This window comes from Lasioglossum baleicum, chromosome 4, assembly GCF_051020765.1.
Source record: "Lasioglossum baleicum chromosome 4, iyLasBale1, whole genome shotgun sequence".
Taxonomy (NCBI): domain Eukaryota; kingdom Metazoa; phylum Arthropoda; class Insecta; order Hymenoptera; family Halictidae; genus Lasioglossum; species Lasioglossum baleicum.
In genome coordinates, this window is record NC_134932.1 from 8,142,530 (window position 1) to 8,166,404 (window position 23,875).

A 23,875-nucleotide genomic window follows, 5' to 3' on the forward strand; every position below is an offset into this window, starting at 1 on the left:
TCTCGACCAAAAAATTACCAGTTGTAGATACATTTCCTCCCTATAAGATTCTGGGGTCAAGTTTGTTCAAAAATTAATACAGCCTGGAAAAAATATATTTTTTGTAGTGTGATTTGCAGGTTCCAGCGAAAGGGGTTCTTAATATGGTACACCTTGAGTCCCTAATGAACCACGTTTTGTTGATTATTTTTTGATTATTTTAGAATGCTCTTTCTCGACCAAAAAATTACCAGTTGTAGATGCATTTCCTCCCTATAAGATTCTGGGGTCAAGTTTGTTAAAAAATTAATACAGCCTGGAAAAAATATATTTTTTGTGGTGTGATTTGCAGGTTCCAGGGAAAGGGGTTCTTAATATGGTACACCTTGAGTCCCTAATAAACTACTTTTTGTTGATGTCATTTTATGATTATTTTAGAATGCCCTTTCTCGACCAAAAAATTATCAGTTGTAGATGCATTTCCTCCGCATAAAATTCTGGGGTCAAGTTTGATAAAAAATTAATACAGCTTGGGAAAAATATTTTTTTTTTGTGGTGTGTCATTTGCAGGTTCCAGGGAAAGGGGTTCTTAATATGGTACACCTTGAGTCCCTAATATGACACTTAGTGCCATATTCGGCACCCACACCAAGAATGTCAATAGCTATACCCATATTAGAGAACTCTTGGTAGTGCCATATTGGAAACTCCACGTGGACTGATAATACTAGCTAATACTGACAAAGAGAAAATTAATTTGAGCCCAAACCAACAGTTGGCAAACATTAATATAAATAAACTGGAACTACAGATATGTTCAAACATTTCAAAATCACTTACCTTCCTCGAAAAAGATGCAATCGAAAATCTAACCACAAAAATATTTATTATTATTATTTATTATGAACGGACCGAGGTCCATTTACACAAATGTTTACAATAGAACAAAGACTTAACATACATTACTAAAAAAAACTTTTGGTATGAAGGTACTGATATTATCAGTTAATTCTGCGTAATGTTTTTTTGAAAGTGTGTAACGACCCATTAAAATAATCAATACTATTATATAGAGTGTTGGAGTTCGCAATAATTCGATTTATAGGATTTATTAATCCATATGTGGATTTGAATTTAAGTGTTTGAAAACCTGCTCGAGATCTCAAAGCACGTTCAGGCGCGTAAAAATTGATTTGCATAAGGAGAGAGGGACAATCTATATGGTTATTAATTAATTTAAAAATAAAGCTCTGGTCGGATACTCTTCTGCGAGCAGACAATATTTCCAGGTTGACTATGGTTAATATTGTGGAGTAATCGTGATCAAAGATTGACATAGGATTATTAATCTTATAAGAACAAAACCTAAGAAATTTATGCTGCACTCTCTCTAGCATGATTTCGTAATTTAAGCTATTCGGAGACCATATAACTGAATATTCAACACGTGGAGACACAACTGGCGGAGGATCGGTACTAACACACTGTTGAGTAAACATGGTAAACTATTGTTTGAAGATTTTCTCACTAAAGTGTGACTTCTCCTTTACAAGATTTAATGTAATGCCATAATAGGTGATTATACCATATTTGGGCACTTTATGCTATGGTTTCACAAATTCCGCGGTTGTTCTAAGTCCTGGTGCTAAACGGGTTAGCACAAATCACTGCACCCTGGTTATGCACCTTGTATTCCGCGGAGACTTCCTCTCGACATCTCGAAGAGGGAGAAAAATGGTTAGGTCGCCGAGCTAAACGATTTAATAAGGATTCCAGTCGACTGAAACGGTTCAAAATTGCCAGCAGACGCCACTGTCGTCATGCCGTAAACGTAAACGCAATTCTTCGGCATCTCAAGTACAAAGGACCTCCATTAGGGGCCAAGCGTAAGGCAGGATGCGCTAATGACATTTCGCGCAATAAGGAAACGTCAGGCAGGAAAAGTGGCGTGCATTGTCAGGTGGAAAAGCTCGGGCGACACGGAACGAGAAATCCCACGAAAACTGCGTCCCGTGAATAATATCTCCCGCTGAACGAATATTTCCCGTCCTTATTTTCGATGTCTAATGGCGAGTGAAGCAGAGATAAAACTGGGGAACGAGGCTCGGCCCGAGTGTACCACGGTCTACCCGGGGAAACTGAAATAACTTTTCTTCGCCGCGATGTATTAGCGAGACAAAGTATCCATTCCCGGTTCCTGTTGGCCTCTCGTTTCGCCGTTTTATCTGCCCGCCACGCTACTCCAAGTTAATGGCGGAAAAACGTGACAGTGACACCACCGAAATGATGTCTCGGTGATCATTACGTGGTTTCAGTCATCGACACGCAGTGGGAAAAATGTCCAATCTAGCTGGACAAAAGTAACTTTTGAAAAATTATCAAATTTCAGACACGTGTGCAATCTCTCGAAAGTATTTGTTCAGAGAAGGGAACAGCAAAAAATTTTCACGAAAATCTACGACGGAATATATATTTCTTCGATCCTTCGGAAAATAGAAAAAGAATTATTTTGAATGAACAGGCTCCGGTGTTTCAATGCAACGAACGCTATGTCTCGTTTCATGGTCAATTGACTCAAACCGCTCGCGACGAATGGATGTATGTAATTAGTACACAAATTTTGCAGACAAACGCAACGGTGATGTACACGAGAGTATCGAATCACAGGGATGAGCAATCAGCAAGTAAATTCGACACGGCTCACCTGTCGGAAATTATAAAGGACTTTAAGTGGAAGGTAATCCTTTGTTAGCGGATACAATAAATTATGTATGGCTCTCGTGAGCCGTGACCCAACTCGAAGCCGTTTAAGTTGTATCCAGTTTTGAATATTGAAAATTAACTCCGGCTTTCAACTGACACACCTGTCCCTCTCCTAATTGGATTACGTTTGTTGGCTCGCCTAAGGGCCTGGTGCAAACTAATTTGACGCACGTGAGATGGATCGATGTCAAAGGTACTGTAATCAATGTATTTCCACGTTAATCGACTTTTTACCACGCTTATTACCACGCTTTTATTAGCTCGCCGAGTTGTCGTTGTTGTTGTATGCGTCAAATCTTGTAATCGAATTTTAAAACATTTCCCGATGAGCTAGAGACTTGAAACTTTAAACGTAGCTCAGAACAGGATGACAATGCAATATTAAAAATCAATTTTTAAAAAAACCTGTGCGTCTAGGAGAAAACAAAATTTTATATTAACCGTCACACTTCGCCGCGCGACGCTCGGTAGTACGTGATCGCATTCGGCGATCCCCACTCCGCGCGCCAGCGCTCCCTACTCCACTACGTGTTCGCACTCCGACTCATCCCTACTCCACTGGCCCACTTCGCACCGAAGGAGCTCAGTGTGGTTGTGGTGTTCCGTTCATTCAGTTCCATTTCGGACTCCATCGAGACGTCGTCTCTCCCCTCATCGTCGAGTCATCCCCTCATTCTATCTCGCGTATTTCCATATCTTGCGTTTCTATATCTTACTATTTCATACCAGTATTACTATATCTTGCGTTGCTAATGTGTAAAAAAATTATTTTCTCCTTTTTAATGCATTTTAATATAAGCGTGGTTTTCAAAAACTTTTTTTTTAATTATATAAATGTCGATATTTACTGGATACTCAAGTCCATTAGAGTGTAGTTAGTATTTTGAGAATATTACAATGCGATGTTAAATTGTACTATTGCAATTTACACAAATAATAAAGCAATGTTCTGAACACAATGCACTTCAAGAAGCCGATAGAAACGTGTATGAAATCGAAAACTGAATCGAAACAAGATGGTGAACACTGTAGAGCAATTTTTAAACAAACAGCATCGTGTGCATTTAATGAAACAGCCAATGGTAGTTCCGTGTCGGAAAGGGTAACGCAATTATGCTTCCTTTTTCTACACTCCGAAAGACAAACGAAACACTTTGAATCGACGTTCGTCGTATTCGTGCACCGTAGTGCAAGCACATAATTGCCTCCTAATTAACGCTGTTTCCCGTCTGTTTTCACAGAACGATGCTTTTGTCTTGCAACAATAAATTACCTGCCGAGATTTCGCGCACGTCGATGACGGAGTAAGCAGTTCCTGTAGTCTTAATAAAGTTTGTATGGGCCCGTCGCGTTTCCGTTCTCCAGACGGCAGCTACTTAAGCAAGGACGAGTGCGATGTAAACAGAAACATTCCCAACGGGTTCCCAAGTTCCGAGTGAAGGGTGCAGCCGACCGTATTCCCAGCTAACAAATCTCACGTTCTATAGGCTGCCAGATAACTAAACTGTACTATTCCATTTTTGTGGATTTTTCCCTACCGATCCATAATTATACTTCGCTTGATATGAACTTTTCTTTCTCGGAAATTGGGTTTTTGGAATCACTGTACGGTAACATTATGTTATACACTTGCATAACGTCATCTCTGCTCTACAGTCTGGATTAAAACAAATTTTCATTTGTATGTTACAGGTAAAGAAGTTGCATTTTTAAAGTCTCGTCCGTATCTGCAGGATAGAGATCCAAATAAGCTAGAGATACTTCGTACGAGTAAGTGGAACCAAATATTCGACACTTTGCAGCAGAAATAAACACATTTTTGTGATAAAATGATCATTTGGTCGACTTCAAACACGGAAGAATCAGTCATCCACGATTTCTACTAAATCAAGTCAAACCTAATCGAGTTATTCATATCAAACAGATTTGATTGAATCAATCACGGTGAACACGCAATCGAAATCCAGTCAAATATCGTTTCATTAACGATGCCTTACTGTAATTACGAAGAGTTTAGTAATAATTGAAGGACGGATCGGTTCTCTACAGTGTCGCATATTGCGTCGCTATTACGCATTATGCACTAACGCGAATGCAAACATAACAGTCTCTGACCAATTAATTAATCGATCGACAACCATATATACGCCGGAATCGTATCGTTCAGTATTTCGAGGCTGATTGAACGCAAGTATTTCAAAAAACGAAATCGAATTCGTCCGTTCTGTACGCGTGGAACTAGAGTACATCGGCTTTAAATGAATATTTCACGGTTTGCTTTTTCCCTGGCGGATGCGTCACTTTATGTGAACCAGTTACTGGTTGACACGCCGTCTATGAAAGTCTCTGTGTTCAGATTCGGAATCTGTCACTGTCCCGACAATCGTATGATTTATTAACACTTCTTCTGCGCTTCGATTTTTGAGCATTCTAACTCGTCGTTATCCGTTACTCTGTTACGGGAATAACGTTGAGCACAGATTATAGTGCTGTGAATAATTACAAACCCACTTATTTCCTGTATTTTTTCGTTATCATTTCCAAGAATCCACTAAGGTTTACTACATTTATGATGAGGCAGTACGACCTTTTCTATGTTAACAGTATTGTCGAACTTAAAAAAAGAATAAAATCTGCTTGGGCAGATATTCCAAATGACATCTTAAACAAGCTATTTAGTAGTGTTCCTGATCGGCTCTTAGATGTAATAAAAAATAAAGGAAAATGTACTAAATACTAAATGAAAGATATTAAAATTAATAATGAGTCTATACACATTAACAGCTTAAACCACAATTTTAAGAACAAATGCCATTTCTTCCAGATATCTGAGGAACAAAATTATTATTTTTTGTTTGCTCACTTTTGTTTCGTATTACAATATAAAAATGCATAAACGATTTCGTCAATTTCTGTTTTAATACTATGAAAAGCATAGAAATATGGTCAAGTTTATATTAATTCACAGCACTGTATATGGGACGTGAATCACAAAGTCAAAACATATCTACAGACCTGAATTTTTACAAAAATCTCGAAAATATCGAGAGAGTGAAAGCAACTCCGTTTGAGAGTGGAAAAAATGTTTCCTGTTTCGTCACTAGATTTCGTAAAACATTTTTCCCTTCATTTTCAATAATATTTGCTGGTCCAGGGTTGTTCAGTGTAGCTAGGTTTCTAACAATCATGGTACAACGAAATGATGATTGAAATATCGGACACAGGAAAAAGCAGAAGAGACGAAATCCGCGCGAAGACGATCACAAGCCTCCAAGACGAGGGTCTCGAGCAGTCCGGCGCAGGGTGAGGTCTGTTCAGAGCAGCGGTGCGGGGGCGTTAGGTTAATTTGCCACGCAGTTGCATTCGCAGGGCTTTTCGGGAACGCGGGCTTTCAATGGGCCGTCTTATTTGCGGCGGTGCGGTGAAACGTACCGAAACGTAGCCCGGCCACGATAATACCTGGCCGCGTAAACAGGGGCTGCGCGTCGGTGGAGCCCCTCGGTGTGCATGTTCACAAAAGACGCGTATTTCTAACCTTCGAGATGCTCGAGCGGTACAAGTTTTAATTATGCCGGGGGTAGTCTGGCTGGCGTATCCTCTCGTTGCCATTTCAGACTGCATCTGGCGGCGCGATGATAACATTCACCCGCTCGGGGTTTCTCTTCGTGCCACCTTCTCTCATTCAAAAGGGCGAACGGGGATGGAGGATAGCGGAGAAAAAAAATGGATAGGGCCGAGATGGAGGGTGGGCGAGGCGAGAGCAGAGGGGAGCGAGAGAGGAGAGGTGAGGGTTCAGAGGGGAGACGGAGGAAAGAAAAAGCCGGCCTCATTAGGAGAGACCAGACTGCAAGAGAGCTCCGCGTGCGCCGCTCAAATGAGATCCAACGTCGGCCGTAATGGCGTACGTCGAGATTTTTAAGGTCTCGTCCTTTTCGGAGTTTCTGCGCCCTTCTCTCTCTCCCTCTATCTTTCTGCCCTCTGAACTCTCCTCTCTCTATCTGTGCTAACTCGCTTGCTCTAACCTGACAGCGTCGCTACGTTTGCTTATCTATAAGTTTCGACGGCGGCGGTGCTCGATGTAAATTTATGAACGGGGCACGGAAAGCGTGCGAGACTCCTCTAATCCGATCGATCGTGAAAATGGAGCTGCGCTTCGGGAATCTACCCCGTGGCGATTGAATGAGACGAACCCGTCTTGATCCGCTTGCGAATCATGCGAGAGGGTCGCGAACGGCACGCGGGGAATTGCGATGGAACCGGAAGTTTGAGCAGCCGGGTTTTTCTGCTCTGCGGACTTCGAATGTGGCGAGACGTGGCACGTAGGGCTCGTACCGGTAACTTGATTTCGAAATTTTTCCGTTTATTTGACTGCAGAAATACAGCAAAGTAAAAAGCGCAGTCTATTAAATTATTGTAGAAGTTCGTGTCCAATTTGAAAGTAGAACACGAAGTCTCACTTGAGACAATTTTATTCTATATTCTCGGCTCCTGCAGAATATTTCGACCTTCTATGGGCTCATCCCGTTTCCCACCGTACCGGTAGATCGGAAACATCCTCGAATGTATGTTGAATAGCATAATAGAATCGGTTTCTGGATTTGCATGTCAAACATTAGCCTGATTCATGAAGATTGGTTTCATTGTAATATGCTTCTGCCCGAGGCGATTTCAAGCGAAAGCGTTTCGCGAGTCAAAAGATTTGCGAAATTTATGAACGGCTTCACGGAATTTACAATTTTGTCAAAATAAACCCCGGTTGATTTCATTCATTCGACTTCGTACCTCAATCGCGTAAATAAATCGATTAAACTTCAGAGTTTGAAGCTTTGAGAAAGTAATGTAATAGGAAGCAAGTATTTGTTTTCTGCGGGGAAAGTTTTTATTTTAATTCCACCTAAGCATTTTCAGCCTCCGTAATCGGATCCGCGTGATTTTTTCCCGGAGATTCTTCTCGCGGCACGACTTCCGTCACGGAAATCGACCGTCCCATGGAAATTTATACAGCGAGCCTTGCAGGCAAATCCGCGGGAAGGACCGTGATCCAATCAACCGCAAAGTAATTCTTTTTGATCCCCTTTGACGCCTTCCGATGGAAATGAGACCCAGTGTCGTTCCGCGGGAGACTCGAACGGAGACCTAGGGGGACAATATCAACCGAGATTTTTATTGCTCTTATACCGGAAACGGAAGTTATTGCCGGCAAAGGAGAATTACATCAACGGCACTGCCGACTTCTTTCAGAAAATCGTAAAAAGGATCTGTTCAACTATTTAGTCGCGAACCCGCTATTCAATGCCTATAATCTACGAAGAAATTATTTACTTAAATCGAATGCAGTTTAATGCTGCTTGTGGTCGACCAGTTTTTGTGCAAATTCGTAGACTGTTCTTCAATATTCATTCACATCAAACCGAGGCTGATACTTTCTCCTCGACTCACCAATTTAAAAAAGGGGGTAATCATTGCAATGCGAGTTGTTTAAAAGGGAAAATTAATCCAGACCTTTCTTCCATTTTCGGTATTATTCCGTCGTTGTAGGATCTCCGCGATTCCCGTAGGCTTCAAAACGGTTAAAAACTTCTGGAACCCAATAAGGCTCGATTCTACGCGGAGAATTCCCAAGCGGGAAAATTCTGCTGTGAAGAGGAGGACGCAGTCCATAGAATCTCGATCGTTTAAATCGCCTTAAAGCTTCAATTATACATGTCCGATTATCTTGCGCCAACAGGGGACCAATTTAAAAGGTTCATTTCACCGCGACCTCAGGCCGATATCATTGATTTGGCAAACCTTCAAGACCGGCGCGGCGCGGCGACTGGCCCGGTCCATCGGGAGTGCAAACAGCCGACGAAGATACCGGAAAAAGCGCGCGAGAATAGGCACAAAGGGGCTTAAAACCCGTCGGAACGGAGGGAGCAATGGAAGAATGCGAAGCAAGAAAGGAGAGGAGGCAGCTGCTACAAACGCGTGGGTGCAGCGACAGGCGTGCACTCGTCACAGCCGCGTGTATACACCCACTTTTCCTTGGCATTGCACTTACCAGATTGCACGTCGACAATCTCGTAAGGGGACTCGAGCCTCCGCTAGCGAGGCAAAGGCGGAAAAAACAGAAAAACGAAAACGAAGTACTCGCTGAAGATAATTTAAAGGGTTGCGCCGACGTGACCGCCGTGAAATTAGGTAACGTTCCCGAATTCTCTCGAAACGAACCGGTGAACCCATCGGTCCCAAATTTTCTGGGTATGTCGAGCAACGTTTCCGAAGTGTGCTTAATTTTTTTTTCATAGTTATTTTTCAAGATACAAGCAACTACGACAAGAAGACGCTCGGTGTCTCTTCAGTGGAGACATAGCTTCACGTTCTATTTTATACAAAACGAAGTTTTGCCGAAAAACTCATTTCGCCTCGCGATTAAAAGAAAAGAAACTCGATTTCCTGAACCGCGGTCACACCAGTCAGTTAATTAGCAGTTTCTCGGCGCAGCGCGAGCTCTCTCTCTGATCGTTCGTTCGGCAAACAAACCTGTGACAGCGGGCCGAAAAAAGAGGAGCCCGAGAGAAATGACGGGAACGCGGGTCGGTGGAAGAATGGACGGGAAGCAGGAAGAACCGGTCAGCTTCCGGCGGTGATTTAATTAACATTCGTTGGCACGCGTGTTTCGGGCTGTTCAGCTCCCTTTGGCCCGGGGAAACGACTTCTCGCGGATATTTTCGAGGACGCTCTCGACGATTCATTTTATGTGTCCGCCGACGAGCTTCCCGGTAGCTGCTAATTAATATAACGGTTCCCCCCGTCCTCCAGTTTTCGTTACGGCTGTTAGCCACGCGCAGCCATTGAGCCGGTAATTCGTGACAGTTTCCACGGCCGGACTACAAAGGTATAAATATTCGTTTGTTTACTTCACCAGCCCGGCGCAGATGTAGCCCCGCGGTAACAACGATTCCACGGGAATATAGTTGACGGGGCACGGGAGCGGTGAAAGAACGAGGCCGGACAGTGTAATGCATCCTCGCTTCTCTCGAAAATTGCTAAACGCGCCGGATCGCGCTCCCATAAACTGGTAATTGCGTGGACAATGATAAATAGGAGCGGATCACGCGGTGAACTCCATCGCCAGGATCGACGGTGTTTAAAGACTCCGTAAATTCGGATAATTAGCCGTTTACGGTGAAAAATTGCGATCCGAACGAACCAACGAGCCCCTTTAGTTGATTTACGAGATCGGCCGAGCAGGAGACACTTTTTCGAAAACGAATCGATGCCCTTTATTGGTCATCGTACTGTCCTACTGTTTATCGTGACCAATTTTTTCCAAAATTTAAATTATCGTTGATTCAGACATCGGAGTCTCCTCTTTGCAACGCCTCTGAATGTTTTATGCAGAGTGGAATGGTTTTCGTGCGGTAGACCGCACAAAAAAATATTCACAAACTTCATAAATAGCTATAAAATAATTTTTCACAACACATTGAAGAAAATTTTTTTATGCGGTGGAGAGGGACCGCATAAAAAAAGTCTCACTTAGAAAATATGTCAAAGCTTTACGAAATAGCCGAGGAAGTGCTTTCCAAACAAAATAAATAATTAGATTACACGTGGAAACATTTTAAAAAATTTTAATTCCTCTTTTTAAACATGGAGAAATTTTCAAAATGTAGACAACATTTAACATTGTTTTTTGAGGGAACGATTGAGTTCCGATCTTTGGTTCCTTCGACACTTTTTATCCTCTCGATGAGTGGAACACGATGCAATCATGAAAGAATTTGACCTTTAAAACCTTAAAAAAGTCAAAGATCTTCACCGATCATGAGGTGTAGAATCACGGTATGGTAGACGTGACATATAATTTTTATACACCCTGTACATAATTCAATAATACTCGTCGTAGTCCAAAACGCGCATATTCTCGTGATGAACTGGTTCGAAATCGCTTTCGTCACTTAAAGATATTAGAGTTAATAAGTCCGTGGTACAGGTACATACACACTAATCGAAAAAAAAGTGATGCCAACACCTTTGAGATTGAGCTAACCTCGCGGCGAACTTACATATGGCGAACAGAATCTGGATATTCATATAAAAAATCGCACAAAACAAATTGCACAAAAAGAAACAGACAAACAAGAAAGCGAGCTAATAAAAACGTGGTAAAATCGCATAAAAACAGGTTTGACTGTATGCTGTTAGTGATTCGATCGGAAGATTTTTCAAGATCTAGATTCAAATTCTAGGCGATAATACTAAGCGAACAATAATGCATGAAAGCACATCGCATCTGACCTTTCGTAATTAATTCTGATATATTCCTCGATACGGGGGGGGGGGGGGTGGCGTAACCATGTTGGGTCCGAGGGCATAGAATCCTTAATTAAAGGGCGTAATTAACAATTAACGAGATATTCGAAGAGCTCTTAAAAAAGGATCCACTGATAAGAACCGGAGGGTATCCGACCGTGTTTCACCCATGGTTGGTTACGTGGTTCACATTCGCCAACCGCGGCGCGGGTCATTTGCATGCTCGAAATTACGAAAGCCTGACGGGATTATAAAAAGCATCCGAATCGCGGGCCGCAGCTTTTCATACACGGTCTCTCGCGCGGTATACGTCTCTCCGTCCGTTCCATTACATCTGTTACGTCGCGTCCATTGAATGTAAATCGAGAATATCGGCCCGGGTCCGCGTTCTATTAATAAACAACATTTATTTCCGCACGGCCTTTGAATAATAACGAACTTGTTTATTCGCGGACCGCGCCGCGCCACGTTTGACGGCGCCGCCGGGGGGGGGGGATCCTTTCGGGAGTGAAAACGTATTACGGCACTAACTTGCCGTCGATCCAATTTTCTGATTGGAATTGAAGTATTATTAGAATAACTCGATCGGACGAGCCACTTGACAATGCGACGAACACGTGTGCAGATTATTCGAACGTTATTTTTACGGCCAATTTTCCAGACATTCGTGAAACGATCAATTCGCAATCTGATTCGCCGTGTACCAATGATTTCCGGATTTAATCAAAGTCTCTGCATGCAAACGACGATATTAACTAAATAGATCTTATCCTAAATCTAAATAGATGTTATCCTAATAATAATCATTTATTTAATGTGTAATTTTCTCCGTCACTTTTTGCAGTAGTTGGTTCTCCGAGTTACAAACTGTGCGTGCTTCAAATGAAAAAATTAGTACGCGTTGTTTGTGTGAGCATTTAAAAGGCTGGATGCTGTTAGTATTTTAAAACCGCGTTCTGTACGTCATAACTACCTTTACAGGCATGCCATAAATGTTTTTTACGGTGTTTGTACTCTTTGCTTCCTCTGTGAAGCTCGAGCATTATAATCTCACAAAAATGCTACCGCTTAGCGTTTGTATTTAAACTTTTTTTCAAAACAAAGCGGCTCACTCTAGCTAGCCGATTTCTGCTGAGAATAACAACTGTTTACGTCGCTAAGGACATACCGCTGCTCCGGAAGTATAATGACGCAACTGTAAAATTTTGTGAAATTGACTTTGTGTTGGCGGGCTCAAAAATGCATTTATTTTCGTTATAACCCGCATGCTTATTTACCACAATGTCTATAAACTACTCTCATAGAAGAATTAAACCGAAATTCTATTAAGACAAATTGGAATTATTTTTCTATTGCTTGTCCTGTAGAATTTCAATTTTTGCAGTTGTGGCATTATAAAGGGTGGGCCATTTAAGATTTGGAATTTGAATCGGCTATAAAAAAAAAATTAATGAAAATTTTTTCAAAGTTCTGAGTTTATTAGAAAGATTGAACCTTTCCATTTAGGAATGGAAGACAACATCATTCAAATGACTGCCACGGCTAGCCTTACAATACCCCATTCGATCAGTCCAATTTTTCAGTACATTTTCGATTGTTTGGGCCTCTATTTCGTCAATGGCAACTTCGATTTCGTGTTTCAAGTCGTCAATCGTCGCTGGATGGTTAGCGTAACACTTGTTCTTAACGGCTCCCCACAAAAAAAAGTCCAACGGAGTCAAATCGCAGCTTCGAGGTGGTCAATTGACATCAGCATTTCGGCTGATTATGCGATTTTCGAAAACAATGCGCAAAAGATCGATTGTTACGTTGGCTGTGTGGCACGTTGCGCCGTCCTGTTGAAACCAAATGTCGCTATGTCATCCTCTTCAATTTTGGGAAACAAAAAATCGCTTAGCATGGCGCGGTAGCGATCGCCATTCACTGTAACGGCGTTTCCTTGTTCATTTTCGAAGAAAAATGGCCCAATAATGCCGCCAGACCAAAATCCGCACCAGACAGTCACTCGTTGTGGATGCATTGGTTTCTCCACGATGACGTGTGAATTTTCTGAGCTCCAGATAAAGACAATTTTGCTTATTGACGTATCCTCCGAGGTGGAAATGAGAGGCCCAAACAATCGAAAATGTACTGAAAAATTGGACTGATCGAATGGGGTATTGTAAGGCTAGCCGTGGCAGTCATTGGAATGATGTTGTCTTCCATTCCTAAATGGAAAGGTTCAATCGTTCTAATAAACTCATAACTTTGAAAAAATATTCATTAGTTTTTTTTCTTTAGCCGATTCAAATTCCAAACGTTAGATGGCCCACCCTGTACTTCCGGAGCAGCGATTCTATAGCCGAACAAGATTGTCTACAACTTTAACGAAGTCATAATGAGATTACGCTATTAACTACGTGCATAAAAGTTTAATAAGAAGAAAACGTGTAACGTGCAAGGATCTAATAATGAAGCAGTGTTTCACTTGGAAGAGGTGCTAATTTCAGTAGACAGGAGAATCAGCACGGTGCTGGCGAGAATACTGCTATTCAATCGGTCACGCGAAATTGCGAACGAAGTCGATTATGAGAGCGAATAGACTGGCCATTCGGAGGAGCCGGAAGAACACTGATCTAGGAGCCGAATTTCTCTCGGTAACCGCTGCAAGATATTGGATTTGGTGGCTGCATCAATGTGCGCCGGCCACTTTGCTCTGAGCGGAATCCTCTTTAAATTGCCCGGTGTACGATAGGGGTTTGTGTGCGGTTCTGTTCCGCTTCATAAGCCCGACTTCTCATTCTTCCCCTATTTTGTGCGCGTTTAAGAATCCCCGGGCCTCTCTTTTCTTCCACGCCCTCGGGCGTCATTACCGCGGATAGAATTTAAGATATCTTCATTCCTCCAGCTCGGTTTCGGTCGCCTAATCTCGGCTTACTTAACGGCAAACGACTCCCCGTTATTTCCAAAATTCCATGTTTCTGCAATCTTGCGTTCTCCGCTCGTACCTGTGCTTCTCCAATGAGAATTCTCGCGTTTCCTGTCCCAGATACTGGAAGATTTGTTGTTTCTCTATAATTGTGTTGCGGTCTGGTATCATTTCATTTGATACGCGCGAGAATGGATGAATATTAACCGAGAATCTTCTGCACGATCATTTTCGAGAAAGAAAAGATCATTTGTTTGGAAATTGCGAGTTTTTAAAAAATGTTTTAGCCCGTCTCTTCAAAAATTTCAAGTTGTTCCGTCCAATTCTAAATGTTGTAGAGAAACTACTTTGGTTGACATTATAAAAGAGCAAACGAACTTTCAGAAGGCCGCGTGTCCGAATTCCCTGTAGATCAGTTTAATCTGTCAGCAATGGAAGCCGATTAAGACCCGATGGAGGTAGCGAGCGTCTTCCGACGGGTTCTTCTCTCGTCTGCGGTTCGTTAAAATTCCATCGATGTCGTCACGTTGAAAAACTGACACGCGAGACAACGAGGGCGGGGCGGGGGGGGGGGGATGGTTCGGAGGGAAGTCTAGAATATTGGATCTCTATGACAGTGTCAGCGGAGGCAGTTAAAACCGCATCAAGCACCGTTCTCGCAGGAGATGCCGCATCCATCGGCTGGTCAGGAAGCCCACACCCGCGTTGAACCACGCCTTCCTAATGCTGCTGCCAACGCCAAAGACCGACAGCTTCTACAGCTAACCAACCTATTCAATATTGGCTCGCAAAGACCCACGAACCTTCGTTGCGTCGCGTTCAAGATGCTTCCCGTTTTTTCCGATTTGGTTTGCGACCGCTCTCCACATGGCTCAGCAATTATTTAGAAAGGATTTTGTTGAGGACTGGAACGCTGCCTCAGTGTAGAGCCCTTTGAATTTTGTACTTGGTGCCGTTTGTAATCGAAGGACCACCACTGATGTGGTCTGTGAACTATGCTAGTCTGATATGTATACCGTGTATACGACTTTCGTGTCTGAAGGTTCCTACTGATATGACCTCTTGAGACTAATTAACTGCTTACTCATGTAGATCTATCTACCACCATTTAACCCATACCAGATTTAACAGGTTTACTTGCGGAGAAGATCGACGGGAATAATGCAATATTCTGCAACGAATTATAACTAACAACTAACAATTTGGATAGATACATTCTCGTCCTTTTTATAAAGTGATATTGTAAAATGGTCAGTTATAGCGCCGCCGTGAAGCTCGTGTTAAATTCAATATTATTAGTGGATCCATTTAAATTCAGCAGAGTCTGGAGCCTCGCAGAGCCAATCTAAAAATAATTAGTGCCGCGATAAGGTTGATTTACCCTCAAAGTTCCAGTAACAAGCCTCGCGCGATCCAGTCTCCGGCGATAATGAATTTCAGCCATGTTTTAAGCAGCCGGTAGCTGTTACGCAGACGCCCTCCATTTGATTATCAACGCGGATACGGCGCGTTTCGCCTGAACCGGCTAATCCGGTGGCGTTTCCGTGGAATCGCGAATGTCTTACAATGCCGTCGACTGTATAACTTTCCCTTTGAACCGAAGGAAACGTGTTCCCTGTTCTTCGATGACTCGCGCCGTTTAACTGCCACGCAGGAGTTTCAAACTCCGGCATTCTACCGAGTTTGTGCATCCCCCCTCTCTCTCTCTCTCTCTCTCTCTCTCTCTCTCTCTCTCTCTTGTGCGCGCCAACTTTCGAATTAATGTCCACTCGCTCCCTTCGGACACTTATTCTTCGTAATTTTCCGAGTAGCAGGCCGACAGCTGCGCCCCGAGCCGACGATTTTACTAGACCCTTCGAAACCGGCCGGTGGAACCCTTGCTGCATCAGATTTTCATTGAACTGCATTTTTTCCAATTTACTACCAGAGAAATTTCACTCTATCAACCCTTAGCTGTCGAGGGGTGACTCGCAAGGGAATGATCCCAAGTGTCCAATTTCGATTTTGATAATCTTTTGTGAGACGATGGTATATGGATCCCTAATGATGTCTGCAAAATATTAGGTGTAGTTACTAAATAGTTTTAAAGATATAAACGATTGAACTTTCACGCAACCTGCTTACACGGCTAATGGAACTTCGAAAACTTGAAAGTTTAATTGATTATATCTTTAAAACTATTGAGAGTAACTGCACCTAATATTTTGCAGACGTCATTAGGGATCCAGATACCATCGTCTCGCCAAAAATGATCAAAATCGAAGTCGGACACTTGAGGTCCTTCCCTTGTCAGAGTCACCACTAAAAATTGCTGTACCATTATTCATAATGTTGTGAATAATTGTACTACATTATTTGCTACGTATTATATCAATTTTATATATATCCATCAAAATGAATAAATTCATATACAATGGAATTATTCTAGGTCGGAAGAAACGTTTAATTTTCAAGTAACTTAAAATAGCTCCGACTGCAAAGGGTTAAATATGACACGTTCCAGACTAAACTCTCTTACAAAACTAAGATTTGTGACGATCAAATATGAAAAATATTGATTCATGTTAAAACCTCGATATAAGATCCAAAGAAACCTTCCTCTTCGTTCCATCGAATAAAAGAACAAAATCGTCGTTCTGTGTTGAGAATTAATTATTCGCTGCCTAAAATAAAAATGCAAAAGCCGTGGGGCGCAGTGGTTAATCAGTAGACACGAAATTCCGCCGGGTTTCCTCTCCGTCTCGATTGTTTCGCTAAATTAAATCCAGGGGAACGGTGTTGACCCTCGGCGGAATTTCTTCGCCCGGTAAGAATGAAGTTCCCTCGGCCGTGAGATTTCACGGGGCTGGAACGTTCACACTTTGAAGGGTGGATTGTGCGGCTTGTAATTCATCGACGGGAGAGTCACTTCTGGCTTTTTTCGTGGACGTCGTTTCGCCCTTCCTTCGTCCTTTCATCCCCGGCGTGTTCTCCCACCCGCGCCTTTTCCGTCGGCGCGCCGCCTCGTTGTCGTTCAATGATTTTTTCATTTCCTGGCCACGGAGATACGTCAGCCAAGTACACTCGTGGAGACCCACCCCTCTGCCTCCTACACTCCCCGCCCCGGCCTAAGGACCATCCATTAAAACCAAAGAATATCGGGGAACAAAATCACAGTCGTATTACGTCGCCTCTCCATCGACTTTCGCCAGGGTTTCGTTCCTTCTGATATCGAGCCATTCACCGGCTACTTATACTTTCGCGATTGTTCCTCGAGTTATATCTCGAGCACGTTGCGACGCTTTACCTCGCCAGGAATGAGCCTCGAGACTCCCTTTCGAAATATTTTCGCTAAATTGAAAGCCACTCCTCCAGAGACCACAGCGAATAATTTTTTCACTGCTGATAGGGTAAATGTACCTGTTACTGCGGATATACGTTTTACTTTAGATTATGTACAAATCAATATTTTTACCTGATTCATTTTGTACGATTCAATGAGAATGTATTCTCGTTGACGAGGCAAACAAAACTGTCAATCTCCTGATAATATAACCAAACAAAACCCACCGGAGTATACAACATGCGCCGTGACTAACAGCATCCAGCATATTCTCTTTACAACGATCCAGATTTTCTATCGAAAATTACCTCGAGTCAAATCTAGGCCAGGACAACATCGGAAACGTCCTCCTCTACTTTAAATCTATCGATCAGAGTAGGGCAATAATCAACTAATGTTTAAACATGACTAATAGTCTTTTTGAATGTTAGTCATTCAATCATCACATAACATAATAGTCATTAGCCAAAACTTCTTGATTAGTTAGTGATAACTAATTCATAATATTAATGTATGTTAATCGCACGATAGTGATTGATGACTAAACATTGGTGACTGATCATCAACTACTAATTCACTAATAAGCGATAGCTAACGATTACTTAGAGCTGTGACTAACTATTTGCCATTTAGTTATATCGATAGCAATCGATATATGTATATAAATTGCTATAAAATATAACAACATTAGCCGTAACCCTCTTGACGAGTAACATGTAAGATATGACATATTTCATTGAAATCCATGTGGTCACTAATGACCTCGCTGTTAATGTGACCACATTAAAATAAATCATAAATAAATAAATATTAGGTTGTAAAGAAATAAATCCAGGATTTTTGTTCCTTTCTTTTAATTGAAATTTTATACTAATAAATATATACCTTAATTTAATGACTTATATGTCATTTTAAAGCTTGTTTTAATTTTGTTCAAATTTTTATGAAATTATTTGGCTTTTATTTCGGGATGTCAAAACGCGATTTTCGTATTATATTTTCTATGAGTTCAAACTAGGCCGAAGTGCCGCTCAAGCGGCTCGGAAGGAAGTGTCAACGAATGCACAGCTTTATATTTTTAAATAATATTAAATTCTCTGTAAAATATTAATTTTAATACAAATCCCCTGAATAATATTAAAATCAATTCTCATAATACTTTAATGTTAGTATTAAACAGTATTAAATTTTCTATAAAATTAATTTGTATGTTATTGTTTTTATTAAAACAATTTTGATAAAATTGTTTTTTATGTGAGTTATAACACTTTAAAAACATAGGTTTAAATCCTGCATTTCTTTCTTTACAACCTAATGAATAAAGTGAAACTGTCAATCATGCCCATATTTTTATAATCTCAGGATTTGGAAAAACATTCTTCATTAAAGGTAAAAATATGACAATTTTTCTTCTATCTCGATCACGTCAAAGGACTGTTGTTCACATGATTCTACATTCTTCATATTGCTTTAAATTGCATAGGGTAAAGATTGATTATTATTTAAATACCTACTTCGATGCAATGAAAATATAAAAAGAAACTTCTCTTGCCTGTTTAATAAAAACATTAAGCCCTCAGCATTACGTACGTTATAGTTTACTAATTTCTTTTTTAGATTCAGAACACATAATTTTTCCATAAAATGCTTACACATATTATTATTTCACGATAAATTAGGAATAATATTACCATAAAGTAAAATTGAAGCACGATACCGCAGTAATCGGTACAGTTACCCTCTTTATCTTTAATATTGAAGCCTCGTTAAAGATTAAGTGAGCCTTAAAACCCGCAATGTTCGCACAGAAGGACATGGCCGACTGTCGCACGTCGCCGACTGTTCTTACGTCGGACAGTTTTAAAAACACGCAATATTTTCTGCTTAATTTCCGTGCGATTATTTTTTAAGGGCCTCGCGTTGTCCTTTTTATTGTCATGTCCTCCGGCGGATTCTTTTCCGTCGTTGAAGAGTCGCGGCGATGTTTGCGAATCTAGACTAATGTTTCCGTAGAATCTGTTCGCTGTCTTTGTGCCGGGTCTACGACGGGCAATTTATCACTGACGGTAATATAACGCGGGGAACTTTTGTTATTCCACGGCGAAAGGGAAGCCTCATTGCCGGCAACAAATTCTTTATTAAAAAAGTTTTCGGAACAAACGTACGGCCGCGCAATTTCCCTCGTCAAAAAAGGTAATACACCATGGATTCATGGGAAGCGTCGTCGCCGCGCCGCACCGGGGCGAACTCTTGATTACGCCAGTCTTTTGTGCGTACTTTAATGTTTATACGCGTTGTACCCGGTTAATTCCGCATCCGTCCCGCAGCAAGCTTCAATGATCAGTCTCTGGTCAATTCCGCCGTACAATCCCGCGTGGAACACACACTCGCTCTCAAAAATGAGATCGTTCCCGACGTGTGTCTGCCTGCGAGCAAATAATGGCCGGGCTCTCTGCCCAGTGGAAATTATAAATCCTTTCGCATCGAAACAGCTCCAAATGCGCCGCGGTAATTGTATTGTGTTAGCGACGACGAAAGCGCGAGAAATGCAACGCTGCTGTTATATAATATTCATTAATCCCTGATAAACGGCTGTGCAGAAATTCAACTCGCATTCTTTACTCCCGGAGATTTCACTCGTACTGGCTGCTGGCGAAATTTTCTGAAAGAATTTAGAAAAACTAGAATTAAATAAAGCTTCCTTCTCCAAGGAGTATGTTTTAATAAATTGTTTAAGCGCGACAGTAATTTTATTCGCGAACTGATGTTACGTGAAATAGTGTAATCGAATCATTTTTCTTGGAGCTGTTACTTTAAAGGTAATTATTAAGTTGCTTCGAAATGTTATTTCAGTATGTATGCATTTTAAACTGTTCATATGTGATATGGAAGGAAGCCGTGTTCATTCGTCGCAGGAACCAGCGATTCGTAAATCGATTTTCCTCCACCGGCTGGACTATAATTTCAAACAGGAAACGGAGTGGATGATAGACGCTTCCCTTGGACACCTTGAATTATTTCTTCTATCAGGAAATGTGCCTGAAAAAGGGGATCGAGGATATTAATCAAACCGTAGATACACGCTCTAACGCTACATTATCGAGCACCAACCTCAATAAATAAAAGGGGACTCGTAATAACACTGTCGTTCCAACTCCGTTTATTAATATTTTTCGTACCTCTATATTCAGCTCGTATGAAATTTCAAAACGTCAAATGCGAGACAGTAAAAACATTCGAAGAATTCAGAAACACTGCTACATTGTTTTCGACTCTCGAAAACTCGGAAGAGGAATAAATATCGCTCTTGTTAATATTTTGCCGAAAAATCCACAATGTATACATCAGCATATTTTTCGAATTTTCTCTTTTAATCACAATATCTTATATTTAAAGAGATCGCGATAATCATATCGCATCGTTTTATCACGAAAATCTGCGTTGATAGAAAACGATTTTAATCAAAGCTCCCCGGACTCTTTGACAATTTGCGTCGATAAATCGTGCAAATATGGGAACCAAATCGATGGGATAAAATATGAAATAAAAAAGCCGCCGCGGCGAGTTGCGTCTGTGCCAATTTCATCGGAAAGGGATATTTAACTTTCAGTAATTTAGTACGCACTGTAAAGCTTTTATACAAATTTTCTACCGCTACTTTCCACGTATTGCGACGCAGCTGCGGATTGATACGTTTGTCTCGCCGATTGATTTTTCATTTCGGCGCGCCGTTTTCCAGGATCGGTACAAATATGGCCAATACGCGATCACAATATGAGAGTTAAACAAACGCCATTGTTCCTGCACGAGTACTTAATTTATCACGGACATTCCTGTGAAATCCGATTCATCGAAAAACGAATGATCATTTCCCAAATTGTTGTTAACGCGAATTTTTCACGTGTCTGTTTTGCGATGCTCCGATTTACTATAATCGACTAGCTTCGTTATTTAACAGATGATTGCATAAGTTCGTGCCCGATTTGAGAATAAAATTCAATGGTTAAATTTTAAAGATTGGTGAAATGAAAATTAAAAAATTGTTAAACTTTCTAAAATTAGATTATTAATTGATTAATAAAGTTGTATTCTTTAAAAAAAAACCATTGAATTTTATTTTTAAATCGGCCACGAACTTATGCAATCATCTAATATTTCTTGGAAAGTAGCGATGTGAAATAACAGTACAACAAACATACGGTGACATTTTGAATAAAATTAACATATTTTTCAATGAAATAGTAGAAACTGGAGACTGTGTTCACACTAAAATAGTTGTTACAGATATCAGCATCGTTGTATAATATTATTAGATTATGTAATTAAATAAACGAAATTAACTAAACTGAATTTTATTAACACAAGCAAACGAACTAATGAGCACACAGAAAACACGTCTTTTAAGTTTAAAGAAGTAGAAAGTAGAACGATGCATCAAACAAACAACCAACTATTTCATAAACAAACTGAAACATACCAATATTGAATCATATCAAATCGATTATAATCGGGCATTAGATTAATTTAGACATATTTCAACAAATATTGTTGAGACAAAATGAAAGCTGCTGAGATACGGAAGCTATAAACGGAAACATTATTATTTCATATATGATCCGGCTTTCATTTAATTAACCTCGAACTATGCTTAGGCTCTAAGTTTCCGCCGCACCTAGCTAATATCCAGTTGGGCTTATTAGGTTAACAGAAAGCAAAGTAGATTTTGGTTAAATCCCGTTGAAGCTTGAACGGGAATCGAGTTAAATCTGTTAATTTTGAATGATCCTAGGAACAAATCACTGAGCCGACCGCACCGGAAACATTGAACTCGCGGAGGAGTAAATTTCGACGGCTTTGAATAACTCGATGATTTTCAATTGACAAATTTTCTGTTGGTGTGCAACTACATCTGTGAAACCTTACTCACATCTGAATCTCGAATTGAGGTAAATAAATTTCGAGTATCACCTGTAACTTTTACTCAGTATTCAGACAGTTTGTTACCATCGTCGACTATAGACAATTTATAGAAATTTATTTCCTAGAGAAAGTTAATAAAAATCAGTTTTGTAGCTGCTGCACGAAAATCGCTTGTTATACCCATTTTTTGGTAATGAGCCGGTTCCCGTGATTACTTAGGAGAAGGATTCCACGAAGGAATTGCTAGCGCGGCTTACGGGAAGGTTCTCTCTTCCGGGGATTTCGTTTAGGATAGCAAGGGGAGCAAATATTAGTATAAATTGAATATTCCGTTGGTGTAGCACGGCGCGCGAAGCGTTTAACGCCCGGGATCGCTAAAAATCAGGAGCAGAAGCACCGAATACTCCCTCCCGACGGTTTAATTGTTACGGTTTAACGAACCGTGGCCGGGCTGCTTTAGGAACAAGAATGCTCGACGTCGTTGCCAGCTACGGCAACAACGGGTACGCCAAACTTCGCGAATAAGTACAAGGAAGCGCCGCTGCCGGTGCTGTTATAAACCATCGCCATTGTAAGAAAACAGTGGTATCGCGATAACTGGCTTCGCAACGATCTTCGCGGGGAATAGGCAGCTTCGTTGACCAACTTTCAAACGCCTCGGAAGTGTCTGGCTCCGCCATTATTGAACGCGCGATATTGTCCCTTTCCAGGCAACGTGTTACACCTCCAACCGAGCCCTACAAAGCCCACAATGAATTTATTCGAGTCAGATACTGGATCGAACATTGCACAATTTCTATTGTAATATTACCTTCCACCATTCTTCCGTAACTTCATAGTACTTTCTTTAGAAAAACGACAAGAATCGCCCCGTAATCCTTTCGAAATCCAATCTGGATTTATCCGTAGCGAAACTTCTCGTTGAACAAAGCGCATTTCTGTTATTAAACAGGAGTGAATTGCAGCTAATTCCGATATGTTTTAAAATATTCCTGTACATTAACACGAGCCTTGTAGCCTCCCCCAGCGATGTTGAAACAAAAAGTGCAGCTCGCGAGCCACGGCAAAGCGAAAGTTCCGGCGCTGGCAGCTCTCTGCCAAAAAATTCGCGAGCCCAGATTCTTGTTTCTCGATTTTGCCCGAGCTACGCGTTCTATATTCTTACTTTTCCAAATGACCTCGCCATAAATCTAATTAAACAAACTACCGATGCGTTCCAAATAAATTCTGCTCCCTCCCCATCCACCAGAGTCTCCCAACATCGACAAATTTTCCCCCTCGAATCCGCGCCACCGTTTCCACCGGGCCGAAATAGTTCGGGTGTCCGAAAAGTTTCCACCGATTTCTCACAGCTCGCGTTCGAATTGTCTAAACAAACGAAAGTCAATGAACACATATCACGCTGCCGCGCGTGCTGCTCCGAAAGGTTCATTTTTCACGGGACGCTAACCCGACATTCGTTGTAATTAGTCGAATTTTATGACTATTTTGAAAATAGTGCCGCAATAAATGAAACTCCGACAGCTGGTCCCTTTCTTATTCGAAAAGAGTCATCCGTAGACTATAGATTCGATGAATTTATGAGAAAAGTGCATAGATTTATCTAGCTTCCGTTTTTTTGAAATCCATACTTCAGCTGTTGCTGTCGTAAATTCAGAATATCATATATGTGAGACGTTTATATT

General features: G+C 41.2%; 1 protein-coding gene across 11 annotated transcripts in view; it reads left to right on the forward strand.

Annotated features, from left to right (window-relative positions):
- The window catches only part of Fas3 (fasciclin 3), a 557,696-nt gene that overhangs the window by 479,899 nt on the left and 53,922 nt on the right, over nt 1-23,875 (forward strand). For 10 of the 11 annotated variants that reach the window (XM_076422127.1, XM_076422128.1, XM_076422131.1 and 7 more), the window contains exon 2: nt 4,435-4,512. The exons of the other annotated variant lie outside the window; for it this stretch is intronic. In XM_076422127.1, the coding sequence (XP_076278242.1) occupies nt 4,435-4,512 (78 nt within the window). The remainder of the gene's footprint in view (nt 1-4,434; nt 4,513-23,875) is intronic. 11 annotated transcript variants of the gene reach the window in all.